Here is a 24,068-nt window from a genome sequence, read left to right on the forward strand (position 1 = left end):
GGAAGCACGCTTTACGTTGTAAGATGTAGTTAGCAATATTGATATATAGTGTATTTGTACACAATTATTGTTCTGTTGCATTATATATACCAACGCCAGCTTCTTTTTAGGCATAGGCCTACACCATCGCAATTTACCGAAAATGTTGTCTGTATTGGTTAATTGAGAATGTTATACAGACTTTAGTTTTATACTCAATTAAGATTAACTCTACGATCACTCATCATGTGAAAATACGCATTTGGGCCGCAGTATGTATGAAAACATACGGTAACTATGGGTATTAATGTAGAGGGTTAGGTGTAGGTCAATAATCTTCTAACGAGTCCAAAATATGACACTCATCTAAATTAATTTGTAGGCCTACTTTACACAACTGGTTTGCTCCAATAGAATAAGGTACACTGGTCCCCGTACCCGCAATGAACCCGGAGTACTAACCTAATCTTTCTCATTATATATTATGCCGTACTGTACTTCATTCTCTTAAATAATTACTCATGTAACCATGGAGGTATAAATAGCTCTACCATGTAACACATGACTATGGAAGGCAATCGCCGCCAAAAATGCAATTACAACTACATACAACGTATTCGCGGAAATGTACAACCCTGAACATCCAGAACACAGCACAAATATCTACAGAGCCAAAATTGTCTACATTCCTGTATGTTTATGTAGAGACTAGAAAGTCCGACTGTTTATCGGTTGCATGAGTCTGGCATGATCGTGCTTTGTATTAGACGTATGGACAGACCGAATTCTTAATGTGTTTTTGAATTAACCGCCATGCAGTGCATAAATGTTATTGGTCGGTTCCAGCCGCCGATTCAATTCATTTTGGAAGACATGACGTAACGGTATCATACCTAAACAGATAACAGACGGAACAGCCGTTAGTGGCGCTACGCAAAAAGAAAAAACGATTTACAGTACAGTATATATTTGTACTGTTTTCTTTAAATATTCATATTTGTTAGTAACATTTGAAATGTCGTAAAACACTTTTAGCTGTAAAAAATCAAACGTTCTATTTTCTACTAAAACGATTATGCCTTCAATGTGTTACCTCAAACATGACTATGATTAAAATCATGCAAAACTTTAATTACACTTACAAACTATGGAAATGAATTGAAGTATTTAGCCTTGACTGTTGTCGTAAGTATGTTTAGATATTAGATATCGGTGTATGTGTTTTTTACCGTTAGTCATGATCCGTTAAAATGTAAATCATAGTCAGAATCATTATTTTTCATAATTATTCCTACAATTCATGATATTGGTCAAACTCACAGAAATAAGCTTTAAAATGATGTTTCTCATCATTTGTCTATGTTCATTAGTTTCCGATAGTCAATATAAGGATGCTAATAATCAAAGACACCAGACAGAGGGTTATTTCTTCTTTTTAATTGTTATTATAGTTTTGTATCGTAATTATTAACACAAAGAATAAACTGTTACTAATTGAAAAATAAGTTTATTATCATTATTTTTTCTACGCATGGCCAATGCCAATAAATAATAAAGATGAATTAAAGAAAGTATACAATTGACTTGAAAGATAATGGAAGCAAAAACGCATACGCCCAATAAGGAACTTGAACCCTTGACCCTCAGATTAAAAGTCTGATGCTCTACCAACTGAGCTAACCGGGCTTCATATAATTACCTTGTTCTCATTTTTAGACGTTTGTTTTATTTCAATTGGCCTAAAGTAAAAAATTGACTTGAAAGATAATGGAATCAAAAACGCATACGCCCAATAAGGGACTTGAACCATTGACCCTCAGATTAAAAGTCTGATGCTCTAGCAACTGAGCTAACCGGGCTTCATAAAAACACCTTGTTCTCATTCTTAGACGTTTGTTTTATTCAATTGGCCTAAAGTATAAAATTGACTTGAAATATAATATAAGCAAAAACGCATACGCCCAATAAGGGACTTGAACCCTTGACCCTCAGATTAAAAGTCTGATGCTCTACCAACTGAGCTAACCGGGCTTCAAATTAATACCTTGTTCTCATTCTTAGACGTTTGTTTTACTTCAATTGGCCTAAAGTATAAAATTGACTTGAAAGATAATGGAAGCAAAAAGGCATACGCCCAATAAGGGACTTGTACCCTTGACCCTCAGATTAAAAGTCTGATGCTCTACCAACTGAGCTAACCGGGCTTCATATTAATACCTTGTTCTCATTCTTAGACGTTTGTTTTATTTCAATTGGTCTAATGTATAAAATTGACTTGAAATATAATGTAAGCAAAAACGCATACGCCCAATAAGGGACTTGAACCCTTGACCCTCAGATTAAAAGTCTGATGCTCTACCAACTGAGCTAACCGGGCTTCATATAAATACCTTGTTCTCATTCTTAGACGTTTGTTTTACTTCAATTGGCCTAAAGTATAAAATAGACATGAAAGATAAACGAATACGCCCAATAAGGGACTTGAACCCTTGACCCTCAGATTAAAAGTCTGATACTCTACCAACTGAGCTAACCGGGCTTTATATAAATACCTTGTTCTCATTTTTAGACGTTTGTTTTACTTCAATTGGCCTAAAGTATAAAATTGACATGAAAGATAAGGAAAAACGAATACGCCCAATAAGGGATTGAACTCTTGACCCTCAGTTTAAAAGTCTGATGCTCTACCAACTGAGCTAACCGGGCTTCATATAAATACCTTGTTATCATTCTTAGACGTTTGTTTTATTTCAATTGGCCTAAAGTATAAAATTGACTTGAAAGATAATGGAAGCAAAAACGAATACGCCCAATAAGGGACTTGAACCCTTGACCCTCAGATTAAAAGTCTGATGCTCTACCAACTGAGCTAACCGGGCTTCATATAAATACCTTGTTCTCATTCTTAGACGTTTGTTTTACTTCAATTGGCCTAAAGTATAAAATTGACTTGAAAGATAATGGAAGGAAAAACGAATACGCCCAATAAGGGACTTGAACCCTTGACCCTCAGATTAAAAGTCTGATGCTCTACCAACTGAGCTAACCGGGCTTCATATAAATACCTTGTTCTCATTCTTAGACGTTTGTTTTACTTCAATTGGCCTAAAGTATAAAATTGACTTGAAAGATAATGGAAGCAAAAACGCGTACGCCCAATAAGGGACTTGAACCCTTGACCCTCAGATTAAAAGTCTGATGCTCTACCAACTGAGCTAACCGGGCTTCATATTAATACCTTGTTCTCATTCTTAGACGTTTGTTTTACTTCAATTGGCCTAAAGTATAAAATTGACTTGAAAGATAATGGAAGCAAAAACGCATACGCCCAATAAGGGACTTGAACCCTTGACCCTCAGATTAAAAGTCTGATGCTCTACCAACTGAGCTAACCGGGCTTCATATTAATACCTTGTTCTCATTCTTAGACGTTTGTTTTACTTCAATTGGCCTAAAGTATAAAATTGACTTGAAAGATAATGGAAGCAAAAACGCATACGCCCAATAAGGGACTTGAACCCTTGACCCTCAGATTAAAAGTCTGATGCTCTACCAACTGAGCTAACCGGGCTTCATATAAATACCTTGTTCTCATTCTTAGACGTTTGTTTTATTTCAATTGGCCTAATGTATAAAATTGACTTGAAAGATAATGGAAGCAAAAACGAATACGCCCAATAAGGGACTTGAACCCTTGACCCTCAGATTAAAAGTCTGATGCTCTACCAACTGAGCTAACCGGGCTTCATATAAATACCTTGTTCTCATTCTTAGACGTTTGTTTTATTTCAATTGGCCTAAAGTATAAAATTGACTTGAAATATAATGTAAGCAAAAACGCATACGCCCAATAAGGGACTTGAACTCTTGACCCTCAGTTTAAAAGTCTCATGCTCTACCGACTGAGCTAACCGGGCTTCATATAAATACCTTGTTCTCATTCTTAGACGTTTGTTTTACTTCAATTGGCCTAAAGTATAAAATTGACTTGAAAGATAATGGAAGGAAAAACGAATACGCCCAATAAGGGACTTGAACCCTTGACCCTCAGATTAAAAGTCTGATGCTCTACCAACTGAGCTAACCGGGCTTCATATAAATACCTTGTTATCATTCTTAGACGTTTGTTTTATTTCAATTGGCCTAAAGTATAAAATTGACTTGAAAGATAATGGAAGCAAAAACGCATACGCCCAATAAGGGACTTGAACCCTTGACCCTCAGATTAAAAGTCTGATGCTCTACCAACTGAGCTAACCGGGCTTCATATTAATACCTTGTTCTCATTCTTAGACGTTTGTTTTACTTCAATTGGCCTAAAGTATAAAATTGACTTGAAAGATAATGGAAGCAAAAACGCATACGCCCAATAAGGCACTTGAACCCTTGACCCTCAGATTAAAAGTCTGATGCTCTACCAACTGAGCTAACCGGGCTTCATATTAATACCTTGTTCTCATTCTTAGACGTTTGTTTTATTTCAATTGGCCTAATGTATAAAATTGACTTGAAAGATAATGGAAGCAAAAACGAATACGCCCAATAAGGGACTTGAACCCTTGACCCTCAGATTAAAAGTCTGATGCTCTACCAACTGAGCTAACCGGGCTTCATATAAATACCTTGTTCTCATTCTTAGACGTTTGTTTTATTTCAATTGGCCTAAAGTATAAAATTGACTTGAAAGATAATGGAAGCAAAAACGCATACGCCCAATAAGGGACTTGAACCCTTGACCCTCAGATTAAAAGTCTGATGCTCTACCAACTGAGCTAACCGGGCTTCATATTAATACCTTGTTCTCATTCTTAGACGTTTGTTTTACTTCAATTGGCCTAAAGTATAAAATTGACTTGAAATATAATGTAAGCAAAAACGCATACGCCCAATAAGGGACTTGAACCCTTGACCCTCAGATTAAAAGTCTGATGCTCTACCAACTGAGCTAACCGGGCTTCATATTAATACCTTGTTCTCATTCTTAGACGTTTGTTTTATTTCAATTGGCCTAAAGTATAAAATTGACTTGAAATATAATGTAAGCAAAAACGCAAACGCCCAATAAGGGACTTGAACATTTGACCCTCAGATTAAAAGTCTGATGCTCTACCAACTGAGCTAACCGGGGTTCATATAAAAACTTTGTTCTCATTCTTAGACGTTTGTTTTACTTCAATTGGCCTAAAGTATAAAATTGACTTCAAAGATAATGGAAGCAAAAACGCATACGCCCAATAAGGGACTTGAACCCTTGACCCTCAGATTAAAAGTCTGATGCTCTACCAACTGAGCTAACCGGGCTTCATATAAATACCTTGTTCTCATTCTTAGACGTTTGTTTTATTTCAATTGGCCTAATGTATAAAATTGACTTGAAAGATAATGGAAGCAAAAACGAATACGCCCAATAAGGGACTTGAACCCTTGACCCTCAGATTAAAAGTCTGATGCTCTACCAACTGAGCTAACCGGGCTTCATATAAATACCTTGTTCTCATTCTTAGACGTTTGTTTTATTTCAATTGGCCTAAAGTATAAAATTGACTTGAAATATAATGTAAGCAAAAACGCATACGCCAATAAGGGACTTGAACTCTTGACCCTCAGTTTAAAAGTCTCATGCTCTACCAACTGAGCTAACCGGGCTTCATATAAATACCTTGTTCTCATTCTTAGACGTTTGTTTTACTTCAATTGTCCTAAAGTATAAAATTGACTTGAAAGATAATGGAAGGAAAAACGAATACGCCCAATAAGGGACTTGAACCCTTGACCCTCAGATTAAAAGTCTGATGCTCTACCAACTGAGCTAACCGGGCTTCATATAAATACCTTGTTATCATTCTTAGACGTTTGTTTTATTTCAATTGGCCTAAAGTATAAAATTGACTTGAAAGATAATGGAAGCAAAAACGCATACGCCCAATAAGGGACTTGAACCCTTGACCCTCAGATTAAAAGTCTGATGCTCTACCAACTGAGCTAACCGGACTTCATATTAATACCTTGTTCTCATTCTTAGACGTTTGTTTTACTTCAATTGGCCTAAAGTATAAAATTGACTTGAAAGATAATGGAAGCAAAAACGCATACGCCCAATAAGGGACTTGAACCCTTGACCCTCAGATTAAAAGTCTGATGCTCTACCAACTGAGCTAACCGAGCTTCATATTAATACCTTGTTCTCATTCTTAGACGTTTGTTTTATTTCAATTGGCCTAATGTATAAAATTGACTTGAAAGATAATGGAAGCAAAAACGAATACGCCCAATAAGGGACTTGAACCCTTGACCCTCAGATTAAAAGTCTGATGCTCTACCAACTGAGCTAACCGGGCTTCATATAAATACCTTGTTCTCATTCTTAGACGTTTGTTTTATTTCAATTGGCCTAAAGTATAAAATTGACTTGAAAGATAATGGAAGCAAAAACGCATACGCCCAATAAGGGACTTGAACCCTTGACCCTCAGATTAAAAGTCTGATGCTCTACCAACTGAGCTAACCGGGCTTCATATTAATACCTTGTTCTCATTCTTAGACGTTTGTTTTACTTCAATTGGCCTAAAGTATAAAATTGACTTGAAATATAATGTAAGCAAAAACGCATACGCCCAATAAGGGACTTGAACCCTTGACCCTCAGATTAAAAGTCTGATGCTCTACCAACTGAGCTAACCGGGCTTCATATTAATACCTTGTTCTCATTCTTAGACGTTTGTTTTATTTCAATTGGCCTAAAGTATAAATTGACTTGAAATATAATGTAAGCAAAAACGCAAACGCCCAATAAGGGACTTGAACATTTCACCCTCAGATTAAAAGTCTGATGCTCTACCAACTGAGCTAACCGGGGTTCATATAAAAACTTTGTTCTCATTCTTAGACGTTTGTTTTACTTCAATTGGCCTAAAGTATAAAATTGACTTGAAATATAATGTAAGCAAAAACGCAAACGCCCAATAAGGGACTTGAACATTTGACCCTCAGATTAAAAGTCTGATGCTCTACCAACTGAGCTAACCGGGGTTCATATAAAAACTTTGTTCTCATTCTTAGACGTTTGTTTTTCTTCAATTGGCCTAAAGTATAAAATTGACATGAAAGATAATGGAAGCAAAAACGCATACGCCCAATAAGGGAGTTGAACACTTGACCCTCAGATTAAAAGTCTGATGCTCTACCAACTGAGCTAACCGGGCTCCATAAAATACCTTGTTCTCATTCTTAGACGTTTGTTTTATTTCAATTGGCCTAAAGTATAAAATTGACATGAAAGATAAGGAAAAACGAATACGCCCAATAAGGGACTTGAACCCTTGACCCTCAGATTAAAAGCCTGATGCTCTACCAACTGAGCTAACCGGGCTTTATATAAATACCTTGTTCTCATTCTTAGACGTTTGTTTTACTTCAATTGGCCTAAAGTATAAAATTGACTTGAAAGATAATGGAAGCAAAAACGAATACGCCCAATAAGGGACTTGAACCCTTGACCCTCAGATTAAAAGTCTGATGCTCTACCAACTGAGCTAACCGGGCTTCATATAAATACCTTGTTATCATTCTTAGACGTTTGTTTTATTTCAATTGGCCTAAAGTATAAAATTGACTTGAAAGATAATGGAAGCAAAAACGCATACGCCCAATAAGGGACTTGAACACTTGACCCTCAGATTAAAAGTCTGATGCTCTACCAACTGAGCTAACCGGGCTTCATATTAATACCTCGTTCTCATTCTTAGACGTTTGTTTTACTTCAATTGGCCTAAAGTATAAAATTGACTTGAAAGATAATGGAAGCAAAAACGCATACGCCCAATAAGGGACTTGAACCCTTGACCCTCAGATTAAAAGTCTGATGCTCTACCAACTGAGCTAACCGGGCTTCATATAAATACCTTGTTCTCATTCTTAGACGTTTGTTTTATTTCAATTGGCCTAAAGTATAAAATTGACTTGAAAGATAATGGAAGCAAAAACGCATACGCCCAATAAGGGACTTGAACCCTTGACCCTCAGATTAAAAGTCTGATGCTCTACCAACTGAGCTAACCGGGCTTCATATTAATACCTTGTTCTCATTCTTAGACGTTTGTTTTACTTCAATTGGCCTAAAGTATAAAATTGACTTGAAAGATAATGGAAGCAAAAACGCATACGCCCAATAAGGGACTTGAACCCTTGACCCTCAGATTAAAAGTCTGATGCTCTACCAACTGAGCTAACCGGGCTTCATATTAATACCTTGTTCTCATTCTTAGACGTTTGTTTTATTCAATTGGCCTAAAGTATAAAATTGACTTGAAATATAATGTAAGCAAAAACGCATACGCCCAATAAGGGACTTGAACCCTTGACCCTCAGATTAAAAGTCTGATGCTCTACCAACTGAGCTAACCGGGCATCATATAAATACCTTGTTCTCATTCTTAGACGTTTGTATTATTTCAATTGGCCTAAAGTATAAAATTGATTCGAAAGAAAATGGAAGGAAAAACGAATACGCCCAATAAGGGACTTGAACCCTTGACCCTCAGATTAAAAGTCTGATGCTCTACCAACTGAGCTAACCGGACTTCTTTAAATACCTTTTTTCTCATTCTTAGACGTTTGTTTTACTTCAATTGGCCTAAAGTATAAAATTGACTTGAAAGAAAATGGAAGCAAAAACGAATACGCCCAATAAGGGACTTGAACCCTTGACCATCAGATTAAAAGTCTGATGCTCTACCAACTGAGCTAACCGGGCTTCATATAAATACCTTGTTCTCATTCTTAGACGCTTGTTTTATTTCAATTGGCCTAAAGTATAAAATTGACTTGAAAGATAATGGAAGGAAAAACGAATACGCCCAATAAGGGCTTGAACCCTTGACCCTCAGATTAAAAGTCTGATGCTCTACCAACTGAGCTAACCGGGCTTCATATAAATACCTTGTTCTCATTCTTAGACGTTTGTTTTATTTCAATTGGCCTAAAGTATAAAATTGACTTGAAATATAATGTAAGCAAAAACGCATACGCCCAATAAGGGACTTGAACCCTTGACCCTCAGATTAAAAGTCTGATGCTCTACCAACTGAGCTAACCGGGCTTCATATAAGTACCTTGTTCTCATTCTTAGACGTTTGTTTTATTTCAATTGGCCTAAAGTATAAACTTGACTTGAAAGATAATGGAAGCAAAAACGCATACGCCCAATAAGGGACTTGAACCCTTGACCCTCAGATTAAAAGTCTGATGCTCTACCAACTGAGCTAACCGGGCTTCATATTAATACCTTGTTCTCATTCTTAGACGCTTGTTTTATTTCAATTGGCCTAAAGTATAAAATTGACTTGAAATATAATGTAAGCAAAAACGCATACGCCCAATAAGGGACTTGAACCCTTGACCCTCAGATTAAAAGTCTGATGCTCTACCAACTGAGCTAACCGGGCTTCATATAAATACCTTGTTGTCATTCTTAGACGTTTGTTTTATTTCAATTGGCCTAAAGTATAAAATTGACTTGAAAGATAATGTAAGCAAAAACGCGTACGCCCAATAAGGGACTTGAACCCTTGACCCTCAGATTAAAAGTCTGATGCTCTACCAACTGAGCTAACCGGGCTTCATATAAGTACCTTGTTCTCATTCTTAGACGTTTGTTTTATTTCAATTGGCCTAAAGTATAAAATTGACTTGAAAGATAATGGAAGCAAAAACGCATACGCCCAATAAGGGACTTGAACACTTGACCCTCAGATTAAAAGTCTGATGCTCTACCAACTGAGCTAACCGGGCTTCATATTAATACCTTGTTCTCATTCTTAGACGTTTGTTTTACTTCAATTGGCCTAAAGTATAAAATTGACTGGAAAGATAATGGAAGCAAAAACGCATACGCCCAATAAGGGACTTGAACCCTTGACCCTCAGATTAAAAGTCTGATGCTCTACCAACTGAGCTAACCGGGCTTCATATAAATACCTTGTTCTCATTCTTAGACGTTTGTTTTATTTCAATTGGCCTAAAGTATAAAATTGACTTGAAAGATAATGGAAGCAAAAACGCATACGCCCAATAAGGGACTTGAACCCTTGACCCTCAGATTAAAAGTCTGATGCTCTACCAACTGAGCTAACCGGGCTTCATATTAATACCTTGTTCTCATTCTTAGACGTTTGTTTTACTTCAATTGGCCTAAAGTATAAAATTGACTTGAAAGATAATGGAAGCAAAAACGCCGCATACGCCCAATAAGGGACTTGAACCCTTGACCCTCAGATTAAAAGTCTGATGCTCTACCAACTGAGCTAACCGGGCTTCATATAAATACCTTGTTGTCATTCTTAGACGTTTGTTTTATTTCAATTGGCCTAAAGTATAAAATTGACTTGAAAGATAATGTAAGCAAAAACGCGTACGCCCAATAAGGGACTTGAACCCTTGACCCTCAGATTAAAAGTCTGATGCTCTACCAACTGAGCTAACCGGGCTTCATATAAGTACCTTGTTCTCATTCTTAGACGTTTGTTTTATTTCAATTGGCCTAAAGTATAAAATTGACTTGAAAGATAATGGAAGCAAAAACGCATACGCCCAATAAGGGACTTGAACACTTGACCCTCAGATTAAAAGTCTGATGCTCTACCAACTGAGCTAACCGGGCTTCATATTAATACCTTGTTCTCATTCTTAGACGTTTGTTTTACTTCAATTGGCCTAAAGTATAAAATTGACTGGAAAGATAATGGAAGCAAAAACGCATACGCCCAATAAGGGACTTGAACCCTTGACCCTCAGATTAAAAGTCTGATGCTCTACCAACTGAGCTAACCGGGCTTCATATAAATACCTTGTTCTCATTCTTAGACGTTTGTTTTATTTCAATTGGCCTAAAGTATAAAATTGACTTGAAAGATAATGGAAGCAAAAACGCATACGCCCAATAAGGGACTTGAACCCTTGACCCTCAGATTAAAAGTCTGATGCTCTACCAACTGAGCTAACCGGGCTTCATATTAATACCTTGTTCTCATTCTTAGACGTTTGTTTTACTTCAATTGGCCTAAAGTATAAAATTGACTTGAAAGATAATGGAAGCAAAAACGCCGCATACGCCCAATAAGGGACTTGAACCCTTGACCCTCAGATTAAAAGTCTGATGCTCTACCAACTGAGCTAACCGGGCTTCATATTAATACCTTGTTCTCATTCTTAGACGTTTGTTTTATTCAATTGGCCTAAAGTATAAAATTGACTTGAAATATAATGTAAGCAAAAACGCATACGCCCAATAAGGGACTTGAACCCTTGACCCTCAGATTAAAAGTCTGATGCTCTACCAACTGAGCTAACCGGGCATCATATAAATACCTTGTTCTCATTCTTAGACGTTTGTATTATTTCAATTGGCCTAAAGTATAAAATTGATTCGAAAGAAAATGGAAGGAAAAACGAATACGCCCAATAAGGGACTTGAACCCTTGACCCTCAGATTAAAAGTCTGATGCTCTACCAACTGAGCTAACCGGACTTCTTTAAATACCTTATTCTCATTCTTAGACGTTTGTTTTACTTCAATTGGCCTAAAGTATAAAATTGACTTGAAAGAAAATGGAAGCAAAAACGAATACGCCCAATAAGGGACTTGAACCCTTGACCATCAGATTAAAAGTCTGATGCTCTACCAACTGAGCTAACCGGGCTTCATATAAATACCTTGTTCTCATTCTTAGACGCTTGTTTTATTTCAATTGGCCTAAAGTATAAAATTGACTTGAAAGATAATGGAAGGAAAAACGAATACGCCCAATAAGGGCTTGAACCCTTGACCCTCAGATTAAAAGTCTGATGCTCTACCAACTGAGCTAACCGGGCTTCATATAAATACCTTGTTCTCATTCTTAGACGTTTGTTTTATTTCAATTGGCCTAAAGTATAAAATTGACTTGAAATATAATGTAAGCAAAAACGCATACGCCCAATAAGGGACTTGAACCCTTGACCCTCAGATTAAAAGTCTGATGCTCTACCAACTGAGCTAACCGGGCTTCATATAAGTACCTTGTTCTCATTCTTAGACGTTTGTTTTATTTCAATTGGCCTAAAGTATAAAATTGACTTGAAAGATAATGGAAGCAAAAACGCATACGCCCAATAAGGGACTTGAACCCTTGACCCTCAGATTAAAAGTCTGATGCTCTACCAACTGAGCTAACCGGGCTTCATATTAATACCTTGTTCTCATTCTTAGACGCTTGTTTTATTTCAATTGGCCTAAAGTATAAAATTGACTTGAAATATAATGTAAGCAAAAACGCATACGCCCAATAAGGGACTTGAACCCTTGACCCTCAGATTAAAAGTCTGATGCTCTACCAACTGAGCTAACCGGGCTTCATATAAATACCTTGTTCTCATTCTTAGACGTTTGTTTTATTTCAATTGGCCTAAAGTATAAAATTGACTTGAAAGATAATGTAAGCAAAAACGCATACGCCCAATAAGGGACTTGAACCCTTGACCCTCAGATTAAAAGTCTGATGCTCTACCAACTGAGCTAACCGGGCTTCATATAAGTACCTTGTTCTCATTCTTAGACGTTTGTTTTATTTCAATTGGCCTAAAGTATAAAATTGACTTGAAAGATAATGGAAGCAAAAACGCATACGCCCAATAAGGGACTTGAACCCTTGACCCTCAGATTAAAAGTCTGATGCTCTACCAACTGAGCTAACCGGGCTTCATATTAATACCTTGTTCTCATTCTTAGACGCTGGTTTTATTTCAATTGGCCTAAAGTATAAAATTGACTTGAAATATAATGTAAGCAAAAACGCATACGCCCAATAAGGGACTTGAACCCTTGACCCTCAGATTAAAAGTCTGATGCTCTACCAACTGAGCTAACCGGGCTTCATATAAATGCCTTGTTCTCATTCTTAGACGTTTGTTTTATTTCAATTGGCCTAATGTATAAAATTGACATGAAAGATAATGTAAGCAAAAACGCATACGCCCAATAAGGGACTTGAACCCTTGACCCTCAGATTAAAAGTCTGATGCTCTACCAACTGAGCTAAGCTAACCGGGCTTCATATAAATACCTTGTTCTAATTCTTAGACGTTTGTTTTATTTCAATTGGCCTAAAGTATAAAATTGACTTGAAATATAATGTAAGCAAAAACGCAAACGCCCAATAAGGGACTTAAACCCTTGACCCTCAGATTAAAAGTCTGATGCTCTACCAACTGAGCTAACCGGGCTAGATGCAAATACTGTTTTCATTATCGTAAGTTTTTTTTTTCAATTTGCCTAGGGTACAAAAATGACCTAAAAGGGAATAGCAGCAAAAACGAATATCCCTAATAATGGGCTTGAACCCTTGACCCTCAGAATAAGAGTATAATGCTCTATCGACTGAGCTAACCGGGCTACACATAAACACCATGTTCTCATTCTCTGAAGTTTTTCTTTTTTTAAATTTCAATTGGCCTCGGGTAGAAAAGTGTAAATATAATGTAATGTTGGTGATGCTCTACCAATTGAACTAACCGAGCTTCATATCAATACCATGTTACCATTCTCAGAATTTGTTTTATTTCAATTTGCCTACATGGTATAAAAATGTACTTGAAAGCTTGAACCCTTGACCCTTAGATTAATGATGCCCTACCAACTTAGCTAAGTGGGCTACAATTTCTTCTTCTATTATTTTTCATGTTAATTTTTATACCATATGCCAGTTGAAAAAAAAGGTAATTGGAACATAGATATAATGGTTGACGCTGTTATACACAATTTTCCTATGGACAATGTCTATGACCCTCCTATATTACAAATATTATGTTCCAACAACTATCCATTATTTTTATTATTTTGTTATTGATATTTAATAGTTTCTGTACTTTTATTTCCGGGCTACAAACACATCAGATCGATTGATTTTCATATAGCTCATGGTTTATCGAAATAATCTTAATATCCTATTGGTTCTAATTGTTATTCAAATTGAAAGGGTTGTTAAATCACTGAAAATAGGCGTGGACGTTTTAGCTTTGATGATGCACCTTAACACGCAACAACTTCTTAAACAGCGCGCTCTGCATTATTCTGAAATTATAATTGTTCTGATTGGTTAGTTCGGTGACTGGGAAAGACCTGGGATCACTGTGAATAAATAAACAAAACAGTCATTTTAATTACCATTTTCTTAAGTTCTTTTTTTGAATTACACCTGTGCTAACGGTTTTCATCAGCAAGCTGTACAAGCAACTATTTATAATGTTTAGGATATCTCAAGCGAGGAGAGAGACGTATGTGGACATGATTAAATGTGCATTTAAACACTTTCCACGCTTGACTATGACAACAAGGGAGATCAACGAGTATTTAGCTAAGACTTACGATTGTTTCCGTCTTGGAGAGCACAAAGGTTGGAAAACTTCTGTACGTTATGCTTTAAATAATTGTACGTGTTTCTTTAAGCCTGACGAGAAGTTTAGCTCCTGGGCCATGAATCATGAATGCAAACACTGTCACGAACAAGAAATGAAACCTATGGACCTAACAACGACTTCTTCAAAGCATGTCACCGCAGTCGTTAATAACAACTTAAAACTCGTCGCTAAGAAGCAACGCTTGGAAAAATCAACCCATACCTCTAATAAGTCTTCTCATTCGCATCCAGTACCAATCCGATACCAGAACACATTGATTTATACTAGCAATACTCGTCATCATATCCGTAGAGCGGACGGTACTTTCCCAGCTGTGACATTGACATCAAGTCGGTCCCCTGCATACAGATTATCTCACCCTGGTAGCTGTGTGGGCGCCACCTTCACTCGCCAACGAGCACTTCGCCGCAGACCTGGTGGGTTATCCTATGATCTTCAGTTTATCAACGACTTGTTTATTCCAGAATTAGATATTGACCAGTCAAAGTATTTCAATGTCTTCGATGCCGACCTAACTGCTAGTGTATCATGTCAAAACCCGGTAAGTTATACCGTGGACCTATAATCCATGGTTATACATTTTCTTCTAACACATCTATGAGTATCTAGATTGAGACATTTCTCTTTATACAGTACATTGATTGAAATACTCATTCAAATCTATATATATTTTTAAGTAAATGTTTTCATATGTTTTCTCGTTCTTTGTTTTTATTTTCATATTTCATTGTTAACGTGTTGATTATAAACATTTCCAGTCATAGACTGATGTTTTGTTTAATATATAATATAATGTGAGATTCGTTTTTGACTTGTATGCAACAGTATGATAGTATCGTGAAGTTTCACAATATAATATATTGTATGCCTTCTAGGTAGGTGTATGTTAATAATGTAACCGGGTGATTAATTTAATTCGTTCGTCAATAGTATTCCACTGCAGTACTACACTTTACATATCTTTACAGTAAGCAATTATTAAGCAAGCAGTCATTGAAAAACCATACATACTGCAGTGACTTCCTTATACCAGTGAAATGATATAGAGATAGTATCATAATATCTGTACGTCTATGATTGAATAAAAACTAAAACTACGTTTGTAAATAAACGTCATTACTACAGTAATTTCAGTAGAATAATATTTGACCTTTAACCTGTATTACAATGTGTTTTAACCGTTCACTCTGTTGTTTTTCTCTAGCAAACTTCAAGAAAACAGACAAGTGCTCCATCAACTGTTACAGATTCTACATCACAAGATAACTTCGCTCAGTCTTCTAATGATTCGTCTAATCAGGCCACTTTGAATGCATATCCATTTCATCAACAACTAGTAGAAAGTGGCGGTAAATCTGAGTCGCCGTCACCAGTATTTGCTACTTATCCATATCAAATCTCTTTGTATAGAAACAATGACATGATGGCTACTCGACATTAGTTGGAAAGGAGACTTGGTATACTTTTTATAATAGTGATTTAATACACGTATGTATTAAACTAATATTATAAGCACTGTTCCGATCGAAGCACATCCTGTATTGTTCATCGTTTAATATTGTATTTATATTTGTTTTTATATATATGTAATTATACTTTTTTTTTTAATTCTCTGAAATGTCTACACCAATATTATTGAAAAACGGTATTAAATATAATTCATTGTACAATGTTGCATTCCTGAATGGCAGGTAAACTCCCATTTTTGTAATGCTTGTATGTTTATAGACTATTCTAAAAAGTGTTAATAAATGTACAGTATAAAGTAGTGGGTAATAAGTACTGTAATTGTTCAAATAATTAAAACAAAAATGCAAATACAAAAATACCATTCTATTGGTCGATGGAACAAAAAGTACCAAACTTAACCGTTTACTATATTGTACTTAGATTCATGTACTTTATTTAGATAATTTAATATATGTTTTTTTGTTTTCAATAATTCTCTATAAATTTCTACACTGAATTCAGATTAATTAAGTATTTAAAACATAATAACGCAACTGTTTTGCTATTGTACATAATGCTGATTGGTGCATGCCAACGTGAAATTATTATTTGTGTATTTTTAGTTAGTTTTTTTATAGTTATATATATATTTGTTTTATTTATTATACAAAGTACGTTTGTAAATGTAAACTTCAAATACAAAATAGTGCCCTATATAGGAAGTAAATAGTGTAGTATACATGACTATGAAAGAGCTTTTTTCGATAAAGGGAAAATATTTGTACGTGCTGTTACATTTATTGGAATAAAAAAAAAATGATATCAACGGTTTGTGATAGCTATTTTTGTTTCTATGTGTTGATAATGTGTGTTGAGTTTTTATAACTGATTTAGGCCTACAGTCTAAGTAAAACTGGCCATCCCAAATTGTAAACAAATATTTGGATTGGAAAACATATAAATATACACTCTAAGCCAAATTTGTAAGAAAAACAAAATATTCAACGGTTTGCGATAGTTTTTTTGTTTCTATATGTTATGTGTTAATAATGGTGTAGTTTTTAAGGCAGAGCTTCTACCCAAATATAGTCCTAAAACAATTAATTAACTAAAGAGAAGAAAGGAAATGAATTAATATTGTAAGCAGCTGCTCCGATGTGGAAAATATTATGTACGTAAACTGGTAAATTCAGTGAAATAAAAGATATTCAATAGTTTGCTTTATATATTATTTGTTTCTATGTTATTGATGTGAGTTTCTGATTTCTCCGGCAGAGAAAGTAAAATTGGCCATTTCCAATTTCCATATTTTCCATGATATTCTATTCTAGTCGGCAAATTGGGATTCGTCAAACTGGCCAGATAACAAATAAAATGTATACGTTACATTTATGAAGCCTAAAGTTAATATTAAAGATATTGTACGAATGGAATTCTCGGTGATTCTCTACTATTTTATTTCTAGATATCTTTAAATTAACTTCTATTTATTAAATAAAAGTTAAATTTAAAGAATAAGTATAACTGTAAAGTTATAACATATGTCTATCGAATAATTGTTAATATAGGCCTCACCCAAATAAAAGTCATAACTTAAATATTCAAACTGTATTATTCCTCCATGACAAAAGCAAGGCGTTTCCGATTTAATTGTATGTGTCTTTGAAAAATAATAAAGCAATACAAGTTATTGTAATGTGAACACAATACCTCTTGTATAATGTGGACAAACAGAACTATAAACAATTATATTCGCTTTTTTAGGTTAAAGTTCAACAAACCCGGTTATAAGAAACATTTTTTCATCCATTGGTAATCACATAGTGACCCTATCTTTAGTGGTGCAACCAAAATAAGAACAGACAAAGGAATCAATGTAGTAAAAAATTGGTAAAATTACCAAAAATAACAAAACAAAATATATTTATTAAGATGATTTACTAAGATGATGTCATTCTAATAGAAAACAGTCTGAATTCTTCCAACTGATATATAACCGGGGTTCACGGCGTAAAATAGGTGATTCGATGAGAGGAATTTGTACTAAAATTTGATAAATCGACTTAAAATACAATGCTTAATTCTAAGTTTAATTGTCATATTATTTATTTTCTTTTAAATTTAAAACGTAATCTTTGCTGTAAGCCTCCTTTTCATGTTAATTTATATATTATCGTGTTAATGTAGTCGTGTGGCGCAGTGTGTTGGACGTTCGACCATGGACCTATAAATTAGATAATTTATAGGTCCATGGTTCGACTACTGATCGTGAGATCGAGGTTCGAATCCAACTCTCGCCGCATTGCTAATTTATAGCTTGTATCCTTAGGCAAGATACTTTACTTACGTTTGCCTCTCTCCACCCAGGTGTATAAAATGGGTACCCGGTTAGATCAAGACACAACTTTGCGTTGATTACTAGCTGCATTCTGGGAGTATTCCATGCGTGTTTGATCCCAAAAAATGACTGGGGTAATAATGTTCAGCGCATTGAGAGCTTGCTTATATGCGCTATATAAGATCGAACTATTATTATTATTAGTCGTTGTCTTTCTAAATTCAAATGTATAAATATATAAAGAAAATACTTATACATTTTACCTTTGTGTGTGTTTTTGTGTATATTTTATGATCACTGTTGGTTGTGAATAAAGAATAAATAAAAATGTAAGGGACTTGAACCCTTTACCCTCAGATTAAAAGTGTGATGCTCTACCAACTGACCTAACCGGGCATCATATAAATACCTTTTTCTCATTCTTGGACGTTTGTATTATTTCGATTGACCTAAAGTATATTTAGGTCAATACAGTATATTATATTGTAAATATAAAAATATGTGATATTTGTGTAATATAATAGATAAGAGAAAATAACTAAAACAAAAATAAGTAAAAAAAAACAAATAAAAAAAGGCTAAAACGGGTACATAGACAATTTGTAGTATTATTATAATGTATGCTTTTTAGTTATGTTGAAATGAAACAAAACGATCCGAACAGTGGAAAAGGGAGAAAATAACAAATGTGATTTTTCAAAATCATTACTCAAATCAGAGGTTTGGTACAGAAAGTTACATATCACATACCTCTATCAAAAATTCTATTTTTAATCTTTTTTATTTTAAGTATTCCATTTTTTTTAAGACTTCACTTTTAAAAATTAAGTATGCTTATTTTTTTTTATTTTATCTGTTTTAACGCAATTATAATAACTAGGTAATATCTATTGTTTTATATTTCTATTGTTAAAGTGGCGCTATCATCAAACGTCATGCCGCGACCGATTTAGGAAACCGCGCATTTTCACACATTTTGATTGGCTAACACATTATGATAAAACAATAGCGTAAAGGACTCCCACGTGATAAAGACAAGTGTTCTGTGGAGTTATCATCAATTTTTCATTAGACCTTCAACTGCTATAACGTAAAAAAAAAACAAACGATCTTCTTAATTACGATAAGTTTTACGTATTCTGCAATTAACCAGTAAATACTAAAATGAATACAGGAACATCTTCAATTGGTTGCCATGAAAGACTCCAGTGGTATGAAATGTATTCTACAACCTTCCACGATGACATCGAAGAAGATGACAGTCCACTACCGTATTTGTCAAGAGAAGATCTTCTACAAACTGCAATGGATTCAGATCTCAGAATCTACTTTCCACATCTACCAAGTGATTCAATAACGCCAGTGTGTGAGTCTCCCGATGTGTTGATGACATGTGACGAATGTGAGGTCAGCGATGACGACTATACCAGTGATAGCGACTGTGAGACCAGTGACGACAGTGATGCCGATTTATTACGTGAGCTTCAAATGGGATGTCCTTGTAAGTACTTTTTTTTCTCTTCAAATTTTAAGATATTTTTGAAATTTATATTTCTTAAAATGTTAAAATGTACTCATTTTTACTTTAAAGATCAGAAATTACTGAAAGATATTCAATTTTTTATATTTTTTTTAAATTTTATAATATTTTTTTTCTTTTCCAGCCATGTTAGATGATTCTCAATCTCTCATCACACAAAACGAAGAAGGTGTTATTGATCAAGAAATGGAATGGAGTGAAGTCTTCAACTACAACTTCTTAAGCATATCACCAGATTACTGGACAGACGTCACCAGTTATCAAACTACTAAACTCCAGCCAGCATCTAATCACGTGTCTTATAATAGCAACTTATTTTTACATACTCATAGAACTTGCTGATTAAACTTTAAGAACGTTTTTAATTGCTACATCTTACATAGTCATGTAAATAATAGTATATAAAGTATATTTTAGATAACAGTTTTTGTTAATAAATTTATTTTCTGAGCTCTCATTATTTATTCTTTTTGTTTCTATCGCTGTGTGCTTATAAGCTTTATATTATAAGTTAATATAATGTATTCAGATTAAAGTCAGATTTATTTGAGTCCTTTCGGAAATTCATGTCAGACTTTCATCGCTCAACTAAAATATAACAAAAAATTAAATTATAACATAACAAATATACAGGATAAACCTATAAGATATATAGGTGTAAAGGGCGGTTAATACATTGGAAGGCAAAACATTTTTAAATTCATCGTTTGTTATTTTCCCTAGATTATGGGAGCAACTTCCCAATGAAATTAAACAATGTGTTACAATTTCAGACCTTAAAACTCACCAAAAATTTGATCTCAAAATATTAAGTTGTAATTGTTTATATTGTTTATTCAATGCAGCTTATTTTTAATTGGTGTATCTCATTATAACTTTGTTTTATTTTGACTTAATTTGTGCTACTTAATTTTGTTATTTTTGTATTTTATAAGTAATGATGGAGTAAGAGCAGTTTTCTGTTTGGGCTCATGCCTATTACTTGCTCCTGGCATAATGAATTGTAAAATGTACCTTATGAACTTTTGCCGAATAAATATTATTATTATTAAATTATAGTCACTATAATAATATCTGCTTTCGCATTATCAGACATATTATTTATATATATTATACCATTCTATTTAAGAAACGAACTGGCGAGCTGTGTAAATTTGTATACTGAAGTTGCTACTCTGAAAAAAAAATACGGTATATAAATTGTACCAATTAAATAGTAAGTTACCATAGTATATAGAACAATCTATTTAGACCATTCAATTTCAGAAAAGTACAGACGCGTCTTGTGAATCAGTGTATTTCATGAAGTTGCCACTTGCCATATAAACCTGTTCCATGGAATAGTAAGTAATGTGTAATACAATCTATTCACGAAATACAATCTAATTTAAACATATATTTTTTCCGAAGCATTCTTTCTTTTTAGTTCAGAAAATCTGAATATGAAATGAACATGCAACATATTTAAACGTAAATTACCAATACCATAAAGTTAATGCCCAATTGCTCGGATTGTACATGGAAGTCGATGTAATCTCTATTTTGTGTAGTTTAACTGCTACATTTTTTAGTAATAAATAATCGTTATAATTATTATTTTATATTAAATACATTTTATTAATTTAAGGCCATGATTTATAAGGTACAATAATAACATCTGTCAATCAGACAATTGTCACTATTTTACGCCCAAAATAACAATTATATCATAGATATTCCAGTTGTATATTTCATAAAAGCAAGGCGTTTCCGATTCAAGTATTGTCATGTGAACACAATACTGTGGGTGGGACTGGACTAAGAGAACTTATACAGCGAAATTCTATTTTAATTGCACGATGGTTTTAAACCTTCATTTATTGGTATTAATCACACACAGACAAATAATATATTTAGTGGTACAACCAAAATAAAACTATACCATGTAAAGTTGTTAACAATTGGTAAAATTAACCAATATGCCCGGAATATAGATTTACCAAAATGAATACATAAATAATTCTAAATATAATTGCTATATTTATTTAATATAACAATTGTATTTAGAATTATTTATTTAATATTTATACATTAAGACTTTTAAACCCTGGATCTTATATTTTAAAAAGAAATTTCATGTTGTCAAAAATGACCTTAAATGTAATAGAATTTAAAACAAATACGCCCAATAAGGGACTTGAACCCTTGACCCTCAGATTAAAAGTCTGATGCTCTACCGACTGAGCTAACCGGGCTACATCTTGAAACCGTGTTCTCATAATTCCTTATAGTTGTTTTTTATTTATACAACTTAAAATATAAGCACTTTTTTATTTTACTTATTTATTGTACAAAAATTGACTTACATTATTGGAAGCAAAACGAATAAGGGATTTAAAGCTCAGATTAAAAGTCTTATGCTCTAACGACTGATCCGGGTTACTTAACATAAAGAATGTTTTTAGAAGTTGTTTTTATCAACGTAATAAAATTAACAAATAAATATGACTTGGTAATAAACAATTAGATATGATATAAATTAAAAATTATTATTAAATTATAATAAAATTGGAAGATAATGCCGCAGCAAAATAGTAGACCTAAATAAACTTCCATACAAATAGAATTATATCTAAAATTAGAAGATAAGTTTCCATAATTACCAGTATAGTAATTCCAAATATTAGGTGTTTTTTTTTATTCATTTAATTACTTACTATTATTTACTGACTTACATGTGGACGTGATAAGGATTGCTTTATATTTATCAACAATGGTATTTTTATATTAAGTATTCCATATAAAAAAATAGACTTAACTTAAATACCTTTTTATAATTAAATATGTTTTAATTTTTATTGCTAATCTGTTTATCACGCAATATAACAAAGAGTTCATATCTAGGCCTATTGTTTTATATTTCTATTGTTAAACTTATCATCAAACGTCATGCCGCGACCGATTTAGGAAACCGCGCATTTTCACACATTTTGATTGGCTAACACATTATGATAAAACAATAGAGTAAAGGACCACCACGTGATAAAAACAAGTGTTCTGTGGAGTTGTCATCAATTTTTCATTAGACCTTCAACTGTTATAACGTAAAAATCTCAACGATCTGGATAATTTCGATAAGTTTTACGTATCCTGCAATTAACGAGAAAATACTACAATGAATACAGGAACATCTTCAATCGGTTGCCATGAAAGACTCCAGTGGTATGAAATGTATTCTACAACCTTCCACGATAACATCGAAGAAGATGACAGTCCACTACCGTATTTGTCAAGAGAAGATCTTCTACAAACTGAGATGGATTCAGATCTCAGAATCTACTTTCCACATCTACCAAGTGATTCTACAACGCCAGTGTGTGAGTCTCCCGATGTGTTGATGACATGTGACGAATGTGATGTCAGCGATGACGACTATACCAGTGATAGCGACTGTGAGACCAGTGACGACAGTGATGCCGATTTATTACGTGAGCTTCAAATGGGATGTCCTTGTAAGTACTTGTGTTTTGCTTTTTTTCTAGTGTTTAGATATTTTTGAAATTTTCTTTCTTAAAATGTTAGAATGTATTCATTTTTAATCAGAAATTACTGAAAGATATTCAATTTTGTTTTTATTTTATAATATTTGTTTTTCCAGCCATGTTAGATGATTCTCAATCTCTCATTACACAAAACGAAGAAGGTGCTATTGATCAAGAAATGGAATGCAGTGAAGTCTTCAAGTTCTTAAGCATCTCACCAGACTACTGGACAGACGTAACCAGTTATCAAGCGACTACCAAATTCCAGTCAGCATCTAATCACGTGTCTTATAATAACTTATTTGTACATAATCATAGAACTTGCTGATCAAACGTTTTTAATTGTTCATAGCCTAACGTAAACATTGTACGACCTGAATGACGTCATGTAAATAATAGTATATAAATTATAGTTTTAACCAGTTCTTTTTATTTAATAAATTTATGTTATTAGCTATCATAATTCGTTTGTTTTGGTTTTTTTTACTCTGTGTTTTAAAGGTATAATTGTACTTAAATAATTCTTAGAGATTAAATTGTAGATTCATTGTGTCATATTATTTTGACTCCCATTAAATGTGAGTACAATTACCATTTTTATTCCTAATACTCTCTGCACGGGTTAGAATAAAATGTTCAGTTTACAATATTTATAAAAAAATTATTAGGTATGTTAAGTTAATTGCATTTTGGAAAAGAAACATTTATACCGAATACATTTTTTTTTAATTTGTGTACAAATACAAATTATACAGCAATAACTTCTATCAATCATTTGTTACTTATAACG

General features: G+C 33.9%; 1 protein-coding gene and 64 non-coding genes across 65 annotated transcripts; 1 reads left to right on the top strand and 64 right to left on the bottom strand.

The window, feature by feature from the left end:
• Nucleotides 1–1,592: 1,592 nt before the first annotated feature.
• Trnak-uuu (transfer RNA lysine (anticodon UUU)) lies at nucleotides 1,593–1,665 on the bottom strand. The gene has a single exon. It is a non-coding gene; the product is annotated as a tRNA-Lys (tRNA).
• A 100-nt stretch (nucleotides 1,666–1,765) lies between these two features.
• Nucleotides 1,766–1,838, bottom strand: Trnak-uuu (transfer RNA lysine (anticodon UUU)). The gene has a single exon. It is a non-coding gene; the product is annotated as a tRNA-Lys (tRNA).
• Nucleotides 1,839–1,937: 99 nt separating this feature from the next.
• Nucleotides 1,938–2,010, bottom strand: Trnak-uuu (transfer RNA lysine (anticodon UUU)). The gene has a single exon. It is a non-coding gene; the product is annotated as a tRNA-Lys (tRNA).
• Nucleotides 2,011–2,110: 100 nt separating this feature from the next.
• Trnak-uuu (transfer RNA lysine (anticodon UUU)) lies at nucleotides 2,111–2,183 on the bottom strand. The gene has a single exon. It is a non-coding gene; the product is annotated as a tRNA-Lys (tRNA).
• Nucleotides 2,184–2,283: 100 nt separating this feature from the next.
• On the bottom strand, nucleotides 2,284–2,356 carry Trnak-uuu (transfer RNA lysine (anticodon UUU)). Its single transcript has one exon. It is a non-coding gene; the product is annotated as a tRNA-Lys (tRNA).
• Nucleotides 2,357–2,445: 89 nt separating this feature from the next.
• Nucleotides 2,446–2,518, bottom strand: Trnak-uuu (transfer RNA lysine (anticodon UUU)). Its single transcript has one exon. It is a non-coding gene; the product is annotated as a tRNA-Lys (tRNA).
• A 267-nt stretch (nucleotides 2,519–2,785) lies between these two features.
• Nucleotides 2,786–2,858, bottom strand: Trnak-uuu (transfer RNA lysine (anticodon UUU)). Its single transcript has one exon. It is a non-coding gene; the product is annotated as a tRNA-Lys (tRNA).
• Nucleotides 2,859–2,958: 100 nt separating this feature from the next.
• Nucleotides 2,959–3,031, bottom strand: Trnak-uuu (transfer RNA lysine (anticodon UUU)). Its single transcript has one exon. It is a non-coding gene; the product is annotated as a tRNA-Lys (tRNA).
• A 100-nt stretch (nucleotides 3,032–3,131) lies between these two features.
• On the bottom strand, nucleotides 3,132–3,204 carry Trnak-uuu (transfer RNA lysine (anticodon UUU)). Its single transcript has one exon. It is a non-coding gene; the product is annotated as a tRNA-Lys (tRNA).
• Nucleotides 3,205–3,304: 100 nt separating this feature from the next.
• Trnak-uuu (transfer RNA lysine (anticodon UUU)) lies at nucleotides 3,305–3,377 on the bottom strand. The gene has a single exon. It is a non-coding gene; the product is annotated as a tRNA-Lys (tRNA).
• Nucleotides 3,378–3,477: 100 nt separating this feature from the next.
• On the bottom strand, nucleotides 3,478–3,550 carry Trnak-uuu (transfer RNA lysine (anticodon UUU)). Its single transcript has one exon. It is a non-coding gene; the product is annotated as a tRNA-Lys (tRNA).
• A 100-nt stretch (nucleotides 3,551–3,650) lies between these two features.
• Nucleotides 3,651–3,723, bottom strand: Trnak-uuu (transfer RNA lysine (anticodon UUU)). The gene has a single exon. It is a non-coding gene; the product is annotated as a tRNA-Lys (tRNA).
• A 273-nt stretch (nucleotides 3,724–3,996) lies between these two features.
• Trnak-uuu (transfer RNA lysine (anticodon UUU)) lies at nucleotides 3,997–4,069 on the bottom strand. Its single transcript has one exon. It is a non-coding gene; the product is annotated as a tRNA-Lys (tRNA).
• A 100-nt stretch (nucleotides 4,070–4,169) lies between these two features.
• On the bottom strand, nucleotides 4,170–4,242 carry Trnak-uuu (transfer RNA lysine (anticodon UUU)). Its single transcript has one exon. It is a non-coding gene; the product is annotated as a tRNA-Lys (tRNA).
• A 100-nt stretch (nucleotides 4,243–4,342) lies between these two features.
• On the bottom strand, nucleotides 4,343–4,415 carry Trnak-uuu (transfer RNA lysine (anticodon UUU)). Its single transcript has one exon. It is a non-coding gene; the product is annotated as a tRNA-Lys (tRNA).
• Nucleotides 4,416–4,515: 100 nt separating this feature from the next.
• On the bottom strand, nucleotides 4,516–4,588 carry Trnak-uuu (transfer RNA lysine (anticodon UUU)). The gene has a single exon. It is a non-coding gene; the product is annotated as a tRNA-Lys (tRNA).
• Nucleotides 4,589–4,688: 100 nt separating this feature from the next.
• Nucleotides 4,689–4,761, bottom strand: Trnak-uuu (transfer RNA lysine (anticodon UUU)). The gene has a single exon. It is a non-coding gene; the product is annotated as a tRNA-Lys (tRNA).
• A 100-nt stretch (nucleotides 4,762–4,861) lies between these two features.
• On the bottom strand, nucleotides 4,862–4,934 carry Trnak-uuu (transfer RNA lysine (anticodon UUU)). The gene has a single exon. It is a non-coding gene; the product is annotated as a tRNA-Lys (tRNA).
• A 100-nt stretch (nucleotides 4,935–5,034) lies between these two features.
• On the bottom strand, nucleotides 5,035–5,107 carry Trnak-uuu (transfer RNA lysine (anticodon UUU)). The gene has a single exon. It is a non-coding gene; the product is annotated as a tRNA-Lys (tRNA).
• A 100-nt stretch (nucleotides 5,108–5,207) lies between these two features.
• Nucleotides 5,208–5,280, bottom strand: Trnak-uuu (transfer RNA lysine (anticodon UUU)). The gene has a single exon. It is a non-coding gene; the product is annotated as a tRNA-Lys (tRNA).
• A 100-nt stretch (nucleotides 5,281–5,380) lies between these two features.
• Nucleotides 5,381–5,453, bottom strand: Trnak-uuu (transfer RNA lysine (anticodon UUU)). The gene has a single exon. It is a non-coding gene; the product is annotated as a tRNA-Lys (tRNA).
• A 272-nt stretch (nucleotides 5,454–5,725) lies between these two features.
• On the bottom strand, nucleotides 5,726–5,798 carry Trnak-uuu (transfer RNA lysine (anticodon UUU)). The gene has a single exon. It is a non-coding gene; the product is annotated as a tRNA-Lys (tRNA).
• Nucleotides 5,799–5,898: 100 nt separating this feature from the next.
• On the bottom strand, nucleotides 5,899–5,971 carry Trnak-uuu (transfer RNA lysine (anticodon UUU)). The gene has a single exon. It is a non-coding gene; the product is annotated as a tRNA-Lys (tRNA).
• Nucleotides 5,972–6,071: 100 nt separating this feature from the next.
• Trnak-uuu (transfer RNA lysine (anticodon UUU)) lies at nucleotides 6,072–6,144 on the bottom strand. Its single transcript has one exon. It is a non-coding gene; the product is annotated as a tRNA-Lys (tRNA).
• A 100-nt stretch (nucleotides 6,145–6,244) lies between these two features.
• On the bottom strand, nucleotides 6,245–6,317 carry Trnak-uuu (transfer RNA lysine (anticodon UUU)). The gene has a single exon. It is a non-coding gene; the product is annotated as a tRNA-Lys (tRNA).
• A 100-nt stretch (nucleotides 6,318–6,417) lies between these two features.
• Nucleotides 6,418–6,490, bottom strand: Trnak-uuu (transfer RNA lysine (anticodon UUU)). Its single transcript has one exon. It is a non-coding gene; the product is annotated as a tRNA-Lys (tRNA).
• Nucleotides 6,491–6,590: 100 nt separating this feature from the next.
• On the bottom strand, nucleotides 6,591–6,663 carry Trnak-uuu (transfer RNA lysine (anticodon UUU)). The gene has a single exon. It is a non-coding gene; the product is annotated as a tRNA-Lys (tRNA).
• A 445-nt stretch (nucleotides 6,664–7,108) lies between these two features.
• On the bottom strand, nucleotides 7,109–7,181 carry Trnak-uuu (transfer RNA lysine (anticodon UUU)). The gene has a single exon. It is a non-coding gene; the product is annotated as a tRNA-Lys (tRNA).
• A 94-nt stretch (nucleotides 7,182–7,275) lies between these two features.
• Trnak-uuu (transfer RNA lysine (anticodon UUU)) lies at nucleotides 7,276–7,348 on the bottom strand. The gene has a single exon. It is a non-coding gene; the product is annotated as a tRNA-Lys (tRNA).
• Nucleotides 7,349–7,448: 100 nt separating this feature from the next.
• Nucleotides 7,449–7,521, bottom strand: Trnak-uuu (transfer RNA lysine (anticodon UUU)). The gene has a single exon. It is a non-coding gene; the product is annotated as a tRNA-Lys (tRNA).
• A 100-nt stretch (nucleotides 7,522–7,621) lies between these two features.
• Nucleotides 7,622–7,694, bottom strand: Trnak-uuu (transfer RNA lysine (anticodon UUU)). The gene has a single exon. It is a non-coding gene; the product is annotated as a tRNA-Lys (tRNA).
• Nucleotides 7,695–7,794: 100 nt separating this feature from the next.
• Trnak-uuu (transfer RNA lysine (anticodon UUU)) lies at nucleotides 7,795–7,867 on the bottom strand. The gene has a single exon. It is a non-coding gene; the product is annotated as a tRNA-Lys (tRNA).
• A 100-nt stretch (nucleotides 7,868–7,967) lies between these two features.
• Nucleotides 7,968–8,040, bottom strand: Trnak-uuu (transfer RNA lysine (anticodon UUU)). Its single transcript has one exon. It is a non-coding gene; the product is annotated as a tRNA-Lys (tRNA).
• Nucleotides 8,041–8,140: 100 nt separating this feature from the next.
• Nucleotides 8,141–8,213, bottom strand: Trnak-uuu (transfer RNA lysine (anticodon UUU)). The gene has a single exon. It is a non-coding gene; the product is annotated as a tRNA-Lys (tRNA).
• A 99-nt stretch (nucleotides 8,214–8,312) lies between these two features.
• On the bottom strand, nucleotides 8,313–8,385 carry Trnak-uuu (transfer RNA lysine (anticodon UUU)). The gene has a single exon. It is a non-coding gene; the product is annotated as a tRNA-Lys (tRNA).
• Nucleotides 8,386–8,485: 100 nt separating this feature from the next.
• Nucleotides 8,486–8,558, bottom strand: Trnak-uuu (transfer RNA lysine (anticodon UUU)). Its single transcript has one exon. It is a non-coding gene; the product is annotated as a tRNA-Lys (tRNA).
• A 100-nt stretch (nucleotides 8,559–8,658) lies between these two features.
• On the bottom strand, nucleotides 8,659–8,731 carry Trnak-uuu (transfer RNA lysine (anticodon UUU)). The gene has a single exon. It is a non-coding gene; the product is annotated as a tRNA-Lys (tRNA).
• Nucleotides 8,732–8,831: 100 nt separating this feature from the next.
• On the bottom strand, nucleotides 8,832–8,903 carry Trnak-uuu (transfer RNA lysine (anticodon UUU)). The gene has a single exon. It is a non-coding gene; the product is annotated as a tRNA-Lys (tRNA).
• Nucleotides 8,904–9,003: 100 nt separating this feature from the next.
• Nucleotides 9,004–9,076, bottom strand: Trnak-uuu (transfer RNA lysine (anticodon UUU)). Its single transcript has one exon. It is a non-coding gene; the product is annotated as a tRNA-Lys (tRNA).
• Nucleotides 9,077–9,176: 100 nt separating this feature from the next.
• On the bottom strand, nucleotides 9,177–9,249 carry Trnak-uuu (transfer RNA lysine (anticodon UUU)). The gene has a single exon. It is a non-coding gene; the product is annotated as a tRNA-Lys (tRNA).
• Nucleotides 9,250–9,349: 100 nt separating this feature from the next.
• Nucleotides 9,350–9,422, bottom strand: Trnak-uuu (transfer RNA lysine (anticodon UUU)). The gene has a single exon. It is a non-coding gene; the product is annotated as a tRNA-Lys (tRNA).
• A 100-nt stretch (nucleotides 9,423–9,522) lies between these two features.
• Trnak-uuu (transfer RNA lysine (anticodon UUU)) lies at nucleotides 9,523–9,595 on the bottom strand. The gene has a single exon. It is a non-coding gene; the product is annotated as a tRNA-Lys (tRNA).
• Nucleotides 9,596–9,695: 100 nt separating this feature from the next.
• Trnak-uuu (transfer RNA lysine (anticodon UUU)) lies at nucleotides 9,696–9,768 on the bottom strand. The gene has a single exon. It is a non-coding gene; the product is annotated as a tRNA-Lys (tRNA).
• A 100-nt stretch (nucleotides 9,769–9,868) lies between these two features.
• Nucleotides 9,869–9,941, bottom strand: Trnak-uuu (transfer RNA lysine (anticodon UUU)). Its single transcript has one exon. It is a non-coding gene; the product is annotated as a tRNA-Lys (tRNA).
• Nucleotides 9,942–10,041: 100 nt separating this feature from the next.
• On the bottom strand, nucleotides 10,042–10,114 carry Trnak-uuu (transfer RNA lysine (anticodon UUU)). The gene has a single exon. It is a non-coding gene; the product is annotated as a tRNA-Lys (tRNA).
• A 103-nt stretch (nucleotides 10,115–10,217) lies between these two features.
• Trnak-uuu (transfer RNA lysine (anticodon UUU)) lies at nucleotides 10,218–10,290 on the bottom strand. Its single transcript has one exon. It is a non-coding gene; the product is annotated as a tRNA-Lys (tRNA).
• A 100-nt stretch (nucleotides 10,291–10,390) lies between these two features.
• Nucleotides 10,391–10,463, bottom strand: Trnak-uuu (transfer RNA lysine (anticodon UUU)). The gene has a single exon. It is a non-coding gene; the product is annotated as a tRNA-Lys (tRNA).
• Nucleotides 10,464–10,563: 100 nt separating this feature from the next.
• On the bottom strand, nucleotides 10,564–10,636 carry Trnak-uuu (transfer RNA lysine (anticodon UUU)). The gene has a single exon. It is a non-coding gene; the product is annotated as a tRNA-Lys (tRNA).
• Nucleotides 10,637–10,736: 100 nt separating this feature from the next.
• On the bottom strand, nucleotides 10,737–10,809 carry Trnak-uuu (transfer RNA lysine (anticodon UUU)). The gene has a single exon. It is a non-coding gene; the product is annotated as a tRNA-Lys (tRNA).
• A 100-nt stretch (nucleotides 10,810–10,909) lies between these two features.
• On the bottom strand, nucleotides 10,910–10,982 carry Trnak-uuu (transfer RNA lysine (anticodon UUU)). Its single transcript has one exon. It is a non-coding gene; the product is annotated as a tRNA-Lys (tRNA).
• A 103-nt stretch (nucleotides 10,983–11,085) lies between these two features.
• Nucleotides 11,086–11,158, bottom strand: Trnak-uuu (transfer RNA lysine (anticodon UUU)). The gene has a single exon. It is a non-coding gene; the product is annotated as a tRNA-Lys (tRNA).
• A 99-nt stretch (nucleotides 11,159–11,257) lies between these two features.
• Nucleotides 11,258–11,330, bottom strand: Trnak-uuu (transfer RNA lysine (anticodon UUU)). The gene has a single exon. It is a non-coding gene; the product is annotated as a tRNA-Lys (tRNA).
• Nucleotides 11,331–11,430: 100 nt separating this feature from the next.
• On the bottom strand, nucleotides 11,431–11,503 carry Trnak-uuu (transfer RNA lysine (anticodon UUU)). Its single transcript has one exon. It is a non-coding gene; the product is annotated as a tRNA-Lys (tRNA).
• A 99-nt stretch (nucleotides 11,504–11,602) lies between these two features.
• Nucleotides 11,603–11,675, bottom strand: Trnak-uuu (transfer RNA lysine (anticodon UUU)). The gene has a single exon. It is a non-coding gene; the product is annotated as a tRNA-Lys (tRNA).
• A 100-nt stretch (nucleotides 11,676–11,775) lies between these two features.
• Trnak-uuu (transfer RNA lysine (anticodon UUU)) lies at nucleotides 11,776–11,847 on the bottom strand. Its single transcript has one exon. It is a non-coding gene; the product is annotated as a tRNA-Lys (tRNA).
• Nucleotides 11,848–11,947: 100 nt separating this feature from the next.
• On the bottom strand, nucleotides 11,948–12,020 carry Trnak-uuu (transfer RNA lysine (anticodon UUU)). The gene has a single exon. It is a non-coding gene; the product is annotated as a tRNA-Lys (tRNA).
• Nucleotides 12,021–12,120: 100 nt separating this feature from the next.
• On the bottom strand, nucleotides 12,121–12,193 carry Trnak-uuu (transfer RNA lysine (anticodon UUU)). Its single transcript has one exon. It is a non-coding gene; the product is annotated as a tRNA-Lys (tRNA).
• Nucleotides 12,194–12,293: 100 nt separating this feature from the next.
• Nucleotides 12,294–12,366, bottom strand: Trnak-uuu (transfer RNA lysine (anticodon UUU)). The gene has a single exon. It is a non-coding gene; the product is annotated as a tRNA-Lys (tRNA).
• A 100-nt stretch (nucleotides 12,367–12,466) lies between these two features.
• On the bottom strand, nucleotides 12,467–12,539 carry Trnak-uuu (transfer RNA lysine (anticodon UUU)). The gene has a single exon. It is a non-coding gene; the product is annotated as a tRNA-Lys (tRNA).
• Nucleotides 12,540–12,639: 100 nt separating this feature from the next.
• Trnak-uuu (transfer RNA lysine (anticodon UUU)) lies at nucleotides 12,640–12,712 on the bottom strand. The gene has a single exon. It is a non-coding gene; the product is annotated as a tRNA-Lys (tRNA).
• Nucleotides 12,713–12,812: 100 nt separating this feature from the next.
• On the bottom strand, nucleotides 12,813–12,885 carry Trnak-uuu (transfer RNA lysine (anticodon UUU)). Its single transcript has one exon. It is a non-coding gene; the product is annotated as a tRNA-Lys (tRNA).
• Nucleotides 12,886–12,985: 100 nt separating this feature from the next.
• Nucleotides 12,986–13,063, bottom strand: Trnak-uuu (transfer RNA lysine (anticodon UUU)). The gene has a single exon. It is a non-coding gene; the product is annotated as a tRNA-Lys (tRNA).
• A 100-nt stretch (nucleotides 13,064–13,163) lies between these two features.
• Trnak-uuu (transfer RNA lysine (anticodon UUU)) lies at nucleotides 13,164–13,236 on the bottom strand. The gene has a single exon. It is a non-coding gene; the product is annotated as a tRNA-Lys (tRNA).
• A 966-nt stretch (nucleotides 13,237–14,202) lies between these two features.
• On the top strand, nucleotides 14,203–16,960 carry LOC144850227 (uncharacterized). The gene is made up of 2 exons (XM_078707463.1): nucleotides 14,203–14,971; nucleotides 15,635–16,960. The coding sequence occupies exons 1-2, from the start codon at nucleotides 14,255–14,257 to the stop codon at nucleotides 15,869–15,871; spliced, it is 954 nt and encodes a 317-aa protein (XP_078563589.1). The 5' UTR covers nucleotides 14,203–14,254; the 3' UTR covers nucleotides 15,872–16,960.
• A 4,958-nt stretch (nucleotides 16,961–21,918) lies between these two features.
• Trnak-uuu (transfer RNA lysine (anticodon UUU)) lies at nucleotides 21,919–21,991 on the bottom strand. Its single transcript has one exon. It is a non-coding gene; the product is annotated as a tRNA-Lys (tRNA).
• Nucleotides 21,992–24,068: the final 2,077 nt, after the last annotated feature.

Source organism: Antedon bifida, chromosome 8 (assembly GCF_963402885.1).
Source record: "Antedon bifida chromosome 8, ecAntBifi1.1, whole genome shotgun sequence".
NCBI classification, from domain to species: Eukaryota; Metazoa; Echinodermata; class Crinoidea; order Comatulida; family Antedonidae; genus Antedon; species Antedon bifida.